At 45.3% G+C, this 10,660-nt stretch overlaps 1 protein-coding gene across 1 annotated transcript; it reads left to right on the top strand.

Moving 5' to 3' along the window:
* The first annotated feature begins 541 nt into the window (after window positions 1–541).
* Window positions 542–9,997, top strand: LOC122555631 (extracellular calcium-sensing receptor-like). Its single transcript, XM_043701629.2, has 5 exons — window positions 542–808; window positions 2,160–2,990; window positions 4,293–4,520; window positions 7,680–7,803; window positions 9,098–9,997. Exons 1-5 carry the CDS (start codon window positions 557–559, stop codon window positions 9,994–9,996), a joined length of 2,334 nt encoding a protein of 777 aa, XP_043557564.2. The 5' UTR covers window positions 542–556; the 3' UTR covers window position 9,997.
* Window positions 9,998–10,660: the final 663 nt, after the last annotated feature.

The following is a 10,660-nucleotide window of genomic DNA, read 5'->3' as shown; positions in this document are numbered from 1 at the left end:
AGATCGCTTTTGCGTGAAGAAGATCCTTTACTCACCAAATTCAGTCTGCTCCAGTGATTCCTTACTCTTACATACAGAAATACTCAGACTCTCTCTTAAACCTACGTTTTGCGCTCGTCCAATTGTGTTGGGAGTATTAATGGATGTTGGGCTGTGTCGATATCTTTCAAACTAGTGCTACTGGCCCGGCCATCCCATCAAGCAAAGGCTGCCCACAACGTGTATCAATCACTCATGTTAGTTTGTATATTTTATATAAAATATAAAGTTAGACGCATCTATAAATATAAACACACGGGGACAATTGAAAACTTTTTTAACCATGAATGTTTTTTTTTCATTTCTCAAAGACAGTTGAGGGTGCGCAGTATTTTCTGGCCTTGCCATCGAACTTCACATCCCTGGAATGAACCACTGTAATAAAACAAAATCGCTTTCAAAGTATTAGTCAAACAACGAGGTATTAAAACCGGTTAAGGACTATCTGAGGCGGGTGATACTGAATTAATATGTGTTGTACAGATTTGATTTCAGAGCCTTTCGCTGGTTACAGACGATGATCTTTACTATTGAAGAAATCAACAAGGACCCGACCATTTTGCCCAATACTACGCTGGGCTATAGGGTGTATGACACTTGTGATAGCTATGCTCTGAGAGCAGCTATGTCATTTCTGAGTGATGCTGGAGATGAAATGTCAAACAGCACGTGCCATGGAGCAGCGTCTGTTGCAGGAATAATCGGGGAAGCCGGATCTCTTCAGTCCAGTATTATTGCAAGCTCAGCAGGACCGTTCCAAGTTCCCATTGTAAGTTATGATTTGTAATCTTCTCCTGTATCACGTTCTTGGTAGCAGTTTCTCTCTCATTCTGCCATATGTTTTGACTCACAATGAGGACAACAACTTACACTAACACTGCCCCTTATATAGTAAATGAACCCACAGCGTTTCAAGGGTGTGTGATCAGGGGGCGGCACGGTGGCACAGTGGCACAGTGGTGAGCTCTGCTGCCTCACAGCGCCAGAGACCCGGGTTCATTTACCGACTCGGGCGACTGACTTTGTGTGGAGTTTGCACATTCTCCCCGTGTCTGCCTGGGTTTCCTCCGGGTGCTCCGGTTTCCTCCCACAGTCCAAAGGTGTGCAGGTCAGGTGGATTGGCCAAGCTAAATTGCCCATAGTGTTAGGTAAAAGGCGTATGGGTGGGTTGCGCTTCGGCGGGTCGATGTGGACTTGTTGGGCCGAAGGATCTGGTTCCACACTGTAAGTAATTGACATCGTGTCACATAAAGCGTCGGAGCATCTTAAAGCAAGAAAAACAAACGGAAAGATAGAGAGGTTTATGGTGTGCATTCCAGAGCACTGGGTCTTGTCAGCTGTTGACAAGACTGCCATAGAGGGGCGAATGAAAACGCAGATGTTTGAAGGTAAGAATTAGACATTTGACATCCGATGAGCTGGTTATATGCCACCCAAGTGATTGCTGCTTATCATATAGCTTTGGTAATAATTTGTAGACTATTTAGAGCTATTCTGAGTATAACCGTCAAGCTATTTCGACCTCGTCTGATACCAACACACACAGACACTCGGAACTTCCGGGGCGGGTGGGGCGGGGTGCTGGGGTGTTTCGGTGGCTTCACTAACAATTAATGAAATGTTCCCGTGGAATGTTTAATTTCTTTATTGCTGGGTTGCGGATGCGAGACCAACTGATTGTGGAAAGCATTTGGCCAGCATCGAACCAAGAACTGAACTGTCATTGGATAGAGCAGAATTGGTGGAAGTATTAGAGAAAAAAAATTAAGAACAGGGCAGAACAGAGTGAAATAATTTTGGATAGACCTTACATTTCTACCATGCTTTGCGAACGAATTGGCAATTTATAGAACAATACTCTCGAACGGTTTCTCATTGTTCTGCTCTGCACTAACCCTCAGTTCCTGAGGGGGTTCAGGTGGATTGGCTGCAGTGTTGGACTATGTGTCCAGGATTGTGGATGTGGGTCTGCAGTGTGGGTCAGAAATTCTGGATTAGCGGCATGTCAGACGGCTTCGGCCTCGAAATCTGTGCAATGGATTGTAGGTCAGGTCTTGGGTGATATCTCTTTCACCATGGACCGGACCTTGTCTTGAAATAAATTCCTTTGCTTCTTTCAGGTCAGTTACTTCTCCACGTGTACCTGCCTGAGCGACAGGCGTAAATATCCCACATTTTTCCGGACAGCGCCCAGCGATTATTTTCAGACCAAGGCTTTGGCACAACTTGTGAAACACTTTGGCTGGTCTTGGATTGGAACTCTTGCTAATGACGACGATTACGGGAGATTTGCGATCCAGCAATTCATCGAACAGGTCACCGAGTTTGGCGCTTGTATCGCTTTCTCAGACATTCTGCCGAAGATCTACAACGCAGAGAAAATATCTCAAATCGTGGCTGTGATGAAAAGATCATCAGCCAAGGTTATTGTCGTGTTCAGCCCCGAGAGGGAAATGCTTCAGTTAGTTCAGGAGATCGCTAGCCAAAATGTGACTGGGATCCAATGGCTTGCTAGTGAAGCCTGGATCACTGGTGCTGTGCTTTATACCGAGCAATTCTTGCCCTATCTGGAAGGAGCGATTGGGTTTTCATTTCGCAGAACAGAAATCCCTGGGCTTCGAGAATTCCTCCTCCGAGTGAAACCTTCTCCACACGAGGGGGGTAGCTACACCAATGTGTTCTGGGAGGAACTGTTTGCATGTAACTTAAAACTACCTGAAAATACCACCAAAGGTTCAATTACCAGAGCCCGTTTATGCACAGGATCTGAGAGTCTGGAAGATACTGACACCATATATTCTGATACATCACAGCTCAGAGTTTCATACAACGTGTACAAAGGCGTTTATGCCATTGCCCACGCACTGAATCGCTTAAGCTTGTGTGAGAGCGGTAATGGGCCGTTTATAAACAGTAGCTGTGCGAGCATACATAACTTTAAACCATGGCAGGTGAGCAGTCATGGAAAAATAATCCGAGGTCTGACGTGTTGATTTTTGCTCCTTCTTTAAGACCAGTATGTGAAAACGTGTTTGCAGGTAGGTAAATAACGAGACAAACGAATACATATAGTGGTTATTCCTTTGGTGTCAGCGCAGTAGGAACATCCTTCATGTATGAATGACGATGGGCTGAATGTTCTCCTTAATCCATCATTACCTAAGTATCAAGCAAGGTGAGATAGTGGACATTTAGATGGGATTTAAACATCTATTAGGATCAAGGAAAGACTGAGGGGGGAGGACTATAGCGGAAGTGCCAACAAGATCAACAGTCTAGGAGATTTGAACCAACTACACATATTGATATATATGTAGTAGGTAGATATTATGACGCTGTATTAGTCATCCAAAAATTCTGGAGAAATAATTTTAAAAACTGGTGACAATATTCCACCATGGCACTAGGATACTATAAATCCAGTTTATAAACTTTGGAAGGGAAATAAAAAGCTATGAGTTAACCATGGAACTGTTGGATTGTTGTCAACACTGACAACTTCACGAATGTCCTTTTGAGAAGGAAATGTACCATCTTTATCTGCTCAGGGCTTCTTATAGATATTTTCTAACCAATCTATTCGGAGATGTTACTATACACATCTGGAGCAGGTGGGACTTGGGCCTGGGCCTGCTAGCTCAGGGGTAGGGATACTACCACTGCACCACACCAGCCGTAGGCCACTTTGGTGCGTCTAGTCTCATATCAACATGGTCGCTTATTAAGCACACTCTGACATAACCTGGAAAATCAGATTGCCGTCCAATCATAGAAGAAGTTGGCTCACCAATATTTCACAAGGACGACCAGAGATGGCAGTAAGTGCTAGCCATACCAGTGATGCTCGCACCTTGAGAGTAGAATTTACTAATTGACCTCTTCAGTTAGGGAAAAGAGGTAGAAGAAATACAATGGAAGAGGAAGGTTGGAAATATAATGTGCTAATTAGCTACATTGTCATTCCCCCCCACCCCTTGATTACTGACAAAATATTCTGTTCTAATCATTTGGAAAAACGAGTGAACATTTTGGACTGAGGTAAGGAATTTTTTTTCACTTATGGAGTTATGAATATTTGCAATTATCTACCCTAAAGTTGAATATATTGTAAAAATGGATTAATAGATTTTTGAGTCTTAATTATTATCTGATACTGTGGTTAGGGTTGAGGTGCGATATCTGGTAGAGTCTTATTTAACAGTGTCCAGACTGCTTCCTGCTCCCATTTTTCATTTTCTCATATTTTAAAACAGCTCCTTCATTACTTAAAGGAAGTCAGATTCACCGATCAGTTTGGAGGGGAAGTAGGATTTGATGAAAACGGAGATGCAATTGCATCGTACGACATGATTAATTGTCAGAGAGGTACCAGTGGTAAGGTGGAGTACGCCCAGGTGGGTCGTTTTGATTCCTTCGCAATCGCAGGGCAGGAACTTTCTCTGAATGAACATTCCATCGTTTGGACTGGTGGCAAAACTCAGGTATGATAAGGATAGCCGACCTCTTGCGTCAAGATCTAAACCAGTTCCAGTGTACTCAATGGCCACAAATGTGTGCTCAGAGATTAACGGCTGACAATGCGGTAAATGGTTAGGGAAGCCAAAATTAACGAATTAATTAATTGACACTTAATTGCAACAGAGTCTTGTGGTGCAGAGGTAGTGTCCCTACCTCTCAGTTGGAATTTTGGGCCCAAGACTCACCTTCCTCACAGTGTATCTGCACTAGTTAATCGAAAGTAACAGTCACTTGTATATTGTTCCGAGCATCACGTTGTGAGTGAAAACCACGATAAAATGTCTATCAAATCCTTAAAAACCAATTTTCTCCTTCCACAGAAGCTGCTCCAAATTTTTGAATGTTTTTAGGATGTTCTTTTTAATTACAGACCAGGTATATACAGTATGCTCCAGTCCGCCCCCTGCGAGCCCCCACTCCCTCACATCCATCCAGAGCGCGTTTGGAGATTTTGTGAGACAGTAGTAGTCGTCAATTGTGATGTAATATGCAGTCACATAACTGTTCAGCAGTCCTAGGTTTACATATGATAAATGTGGTGTTGCTGACAGGCGAAGAGAAAGCCATAGTCCCTAACATTAGGTAGGAATTAATGCGAACAGGGATCAGGAAGTGAATATGTCATCCTTTATCTTAGAGGGCAGGTCTTAGACAACAGAACACGGGAGAGGCTGGACCAGCCGCTATCTCTGGACGAGCTGACCAAGGCCCTTGAGTCCTTCCAAAAGAACAAAACTCCCGGAAGCGACAGCTTACCGTCGAGCTCTATTCTGCTCTGTGGGACTTGATTGGCCAGGACCTGCTGGAGGTGTATGTCAGTATGCTTCGGGCAGGTACCATGAGTGAATCCATGAGAAAAGGCATCATCACCCTCATATACAAGCAAAAGGGGGAGAGGGAGGAACTCAGAAATTGGAGACCAATCTCACTATTGAATGCGGATTACAAAATTCTGTCAAAGGTTATTGCCAACCGGGTCAGGTCTGCTCTGGGGTTGGTGATTCACCCTGACCAAACCTGTGCTATACCAGGCAGGAAGATCGCTGAGAGTCTCGCACTCCTCAGGGATACGATCGCCTACGTGCAAGACAGAGGGTTGGTCACCTGCCTCATCAGCCTGGACCAGGAGAAAGCCTTTGACAGGATATCACACACATATATGAGAGATGTTCTCTCCAAAATGGGCTTTGGGGAGGGAATCTGCAATTGGATCAGACTGGTCTACACCAACATTGTCAGTGCAGTCTCAATCAATGGGTGTGAATCAGATAGCTTCCCAGTCAGATCTGGAGTCAGGCAGGGCTGCCCTCTCTCTCCTGCCTTGTTTGTGTGCTGCATAAAGCCATTTGCCTAGTCCATCAGGAAGGATGCGAGCCTGAGAGGGGTGACTATTCCTGGCAGCCAGGGCCTGCAGGTTAAGGCCTCCCTGTACATGGATGACGTCGCCATTTTCTGCTTGGATCTGCTGTCTGTGCACAGACTCATGTGCATATGTGATCAGTTCGAACGGGCCTTAGGGGCCAAGGTAAACCGAGGCAAGAATGAGGCCATGCTCTTCGGGAGCCGGGCCAACCAATCCTCAATCCCCTTCACTGTCAGGATCAACCACCTGAAGATGCTAGGTATTTGGTTCGGGGTGGCTGGAGCATGTGCCAAGTCTTGGGAGGAGCATATCAGCAAAGTGAGGCAGCAACTGGGCAGATGGAAGCTACGGTCGCTCTCCATCGCGGGAAAAAACCTGGTCATCAGATGTGAGGACTGTCATTGCTGTTATATGTGGCACAGGTCTGGCCTATTCCCAGAACCTGTGCCACTGCAGTCACCCAGGCCATCTTCCACTTTATATGGAGATCAAAGATGGACTGGGTCTGAAGGGACTTGATGTATAAAGATCTGGGCAATGGGGAAAAAGTACACCCAAATGCCACCCTCACCCTGATGGCCACCTTTGTGTGTGGCTGCATCAAGCTGTGCATGGATCCCTGGTATGCAAACACCAAGTGTCACTATGTACTGAGGTTCTACCTGTCCCCGGTGTTGCGAAGGATGGGCCTGGTCCCGCTGCCAGAGAACGCTCCAAGTAGTTCCGTATCACCTGTCCTTCATGGAGAAGTTTCTGAAGAAAAACACCTTTGACCACAAGTCCATCAGGAATTGGTCAGCACGTAGTGTCCTTGAGACCCTTCAGGAAAAGGAGAGGGTGGATCCTATCGAGCGGTTCCCTGAGCAGACTGTCACAGTCACTTGGCAGAATGCCTTATCACCAGAACTTTCCAACAAGCACCAAAGACATGGCTCGGCTGGTGGTGAGAAGGGCTCTGCCTGTGAGATCCTTTATGCATGGATGGACTCTCTTAGCCGCAAGGCCTGCTGCCCTTGAAGCGGTTGCGGGAGGGACGAGACTGTCACACACCTCGTTCTGGAATGTGCCTATGCAGAAGACGTCTGGAGAGGAACGCAGTGGTGTTTGTCGAGGTTCGTCCCGAGCAGCGCCGTGACGCGGGACTCTGTGCTCTATGGTCTGTTCCCCGGGATGCACACCAAGACGAACATCAACTGTGCCTGGAGGATCATCAACTCAGTGACGGACGCTCTCTGGGTGGTCTGAAACCTGTTGATCTTCCAGCTGAAGGAGTTGACCCCAACTGAGTGTTGCAGACTGGCACTTCCAAGGTCCAGGACTATGTGTTGAGGGACGCGCTGAAGCTTGGGGCAGCTGCCGCCAAGGCGCGGTGGGGAAAGACCACCGTGTAACATCTGCCTGCCTAAGAAGAACAGGGGACCCACGGAGTCATTTGGGCTCTGCTGACGCCTCAGCTAAATATATGGATATGTGATTGATTAACGTGCAGACCTATATATACAAATGATAAATTCTGATCTCTTATGCAAAAAAATGGAATGTTTACGTATGTATGGCATGACCAACTGTACAGACCATCAAAATATTTTATGAATAAAGTATATTTTTGAAATTAAAAATGTCATTAACTATTAATCAGAAAGAATCAAGGTTAAATGTAATTACCCACTAATGCTGTCTGACCAATTTATGATCTTTTCCATGTGAAACAAAAATGCCGATTGTTTCATTGGGTTATGTCTTTTACTCCTATATGTAGCCCCCTCAATCTGAGTGCAGTGAAAGCTGCCCCCCTGGAACAAGAAAAGTGCCTCGAAGCGGCGAGCCGCTTTGTTGCTTTGACTGTGTGGCTTGTACTGACGGGGAGATTAGTAATGAAACAGGTAATACACACTTAGACACACTTATCGTAAAGGGGCATCTTTGAAGGTGCTGTATTAATGGAAACTAACACTGGGGGACCTGTATCAGAGGGCGGGATTTTACCTGCACTGGTTAGACGCTTGCAAAGACAAATTAGTCTGCTCCGATTTTCCACCGAAGGACACTGCCTCCTCGCAACTTGCTCAAGTGACTGCTGTGAAACTTAAGTTTCTCCACGCCCAACCCAAATGGGTCAACATAAGCATACGGGGCGCAGCGTTCCAAGAAGGCGGTTCACCAGCACTTTCTTACAGGTAACTAGGGTGGACAATAAATGCTAGCCTAGATAGTGACGCCCACGTCCCAGGAGTGAATACAAAAAACTTCACTCTTAAGTTGACAATCTTGAAAGTCATTAATCGTTGGATATTTTGAGAATGGATAAAATTATGAATAAGCTTGGCTTTCCCGTTTAACTGTGCAGACACATTCGCTTTGGCTGCTGCAGTCTCTAGATTGAAACCACAAGTCTTGGCTGATGTTCCCTTCCTTAGCTGGAGCCATTTTCATTCAGTACAACCTAAATGGAGATTAATGTTCCCGTACCCAATGAAGCTTATTCCATATTGGACATTACTTTTACTAACTGCCTCATTACAGAAAAAAAATGTGCCAAATGCGTTTTTCCCCCAATATTGACAGACTGGTATTAAGTATCAGAATACCAGCCGCCTACATCCGGGCCATTCAATCAATCTAACCTGTGCTGGTTCATTGAGCAAGATCTATCGTTAATCCGATCCCTCTGCTCTTTCACCACGGTTCTGCACTTTTTCCTTTGCAAGCATTTATCCAGAGCAATTTGAAAGTTACTGTTGAGCTTACTCCATTGCCTTTTTATGATGTGGGGGTGGACAAAGTTAAAAATCACGCAAAACCAGGTTAGAGTCCAACAGGTTTATTTGAATGTACAAGCTTTCGGAGCGCTGGTCCTTCGTCAGGTAACTACTGACCTGACATTGACTGCTTTTTTTAGACAGCGCATTCCGCATTGTGATAACTGGCTCAGTTGGAACTGAGAACATCCCCCAGACTATTCCCCCAAGAGAATAACTTCAATATTCTCTTATTTAGCAATTTTTAAATGACTGCAGAAAGCTTGTTCACGGGATTAAGGGAATTAAGGCGTTCTACATTGCTGAAGTCGCACATCTCCGATCTGAAACGTTCACGCAATTTCTTTCTGCCTCACCTACTGAACATTTCCAGCATTTTCTGTTTGTATGTCTGATCTATTTGTTCTTCCATCCGTAGATTCAATAGAGTGCACAAAATGCTCTTCAGATGACTGGTCAAATGCCGAGAGAATCATGTGCATCCCAAGAGAAATCGAATATCTTTCCTTCGAAGATTCAGCAGGCATTATATTTACCGTAATTGCATTGCTAGGAGCTTGTTTAACCGTCGCAGTTATGGCTATTTTCTTCCGACACAGGAACACTGCTATCGTGAAAGCAAACAATTCCGAGTTGAGTTTTCTTCTCTTGAGCTCCCTAGTCATGTGCTTCCTGTGCTCGCTGACATTTATTGGCCGGCCAACCTCCTGGTCCTGTGTACTGAGTCACACAGCGTTTGGAATCATCTTCGTGCTCTGTATCTCTTGTATACTCGCTAAAACTGTGGTGGTGCTGATGGCATTCAGAGCAACGCTCCCCAACAGCAACGTGATGAAGTGGTTTGGTGCCACTCAACAGCGGACTGTCATCTTTCTCTGTACTTGCGTGCAGGTTGGGATCTGTGTCACGTGGCTAGTCAGATTTCCGCCATTCCCTGTGAAAAATACCGCTTATCAAAATGATAAAATCATCTTAGAATGTAATGTTGGCTCAGTGGCGGCTTTCTACAGTGTATTAGCTTATATTAGCATCTTGTCTTGTATCTGTTTTGTGCTGGCCTTTCTAGCAAGGAAATTGCCTGACAAGTTCAACGAGGCGAAGTTTGTAACCTTCAGCATGTTGATTTTTTTCGCAGTATGGACAGCCTTTATTCCCGCTTATGTCAGCTCACCAGGCAAATACACAGTCGCAGTGGAGATCTTTGCAATTTTGTCGTCAAGCTTTGGCCTGCTTCTGTGTATTTTCACCCCGAAATGTTTCATAATTCTGCTGAGGCCAGAGAAGAACACTAAAAAAATGCTCATGAATAAATATTAACCTTGGCAAAATTAAATAATGAAATCCAACTCGACTGGCGGGAAACGAACACGCAATCGGGTCGGCTGCTCCTTTTCCAGGCATTTGATTTTAGTCGAGTTCAGGAGGAGAGCAGTAGCAATGGGCAATCTGATTGGTTAGTTTGTCACAACAAATTAAAAGAAAGTTGTTACATTACACGACCCTATCATCGCTGCATTAGCAACTAGCAAAGTTTGGGTGAAGATTTGTAGCTCGGTGCTCGTTGTTGTGGTTCTGTTCGCCGAGCTGGAAATTTTTGTTGCAAACGTTTCGTCCCCTGTCTAGGTGACATCCTCAGTGCTTGGGAGCCTCCTGTGAAGCGCTTCTGTGGTGTTTCCTCCGGCATTTATAGTGGCCTGTCCCTGCAGCTTCCGGTTGTCAGTGTCCGGATCATCAACGCCACACTAACAGGAATCCGATTCACGAGAGAAGAAGAAAAGGATAACCAACTCCCATTCCTAGACGTGGGGGCATAGCTTTAAATTAAGGGGGGGTAGGTATAGGACAGATGTTAGGGGTAGGTTCTTTACTCAGCGAGTCGTGAGTTCATGGAATGCCCTGCCAGTAGCAGTGGTGGACTCTCCCTCATTATGGGCATTTAAGCGGGCATTGGATAGGCATATGGAGGATAGTGGGCTAGTGT

This window comes from Chiloscyllium plagiosum, unplaced genomic scaffold (assembly GCF_037043375.1).
Source record: "Chiloscyllium plagiosum isolate Xiang-an unplaced genomic scaffold, Cpla_swu_hap1 HiC_scaffold_13, whole genome shotgun sequence".
NCBI classification, from domain to species: Eukaryota; Metazoa; Chordata; class Chondrichthyes; order Orectolobiformes; family Hemiscylliidae; genus Chiloscyllium; species Chiloscyllium plagiosum.
This window is presented reverse-complemented; position numbering and strand designations above follow the sequence as displayed.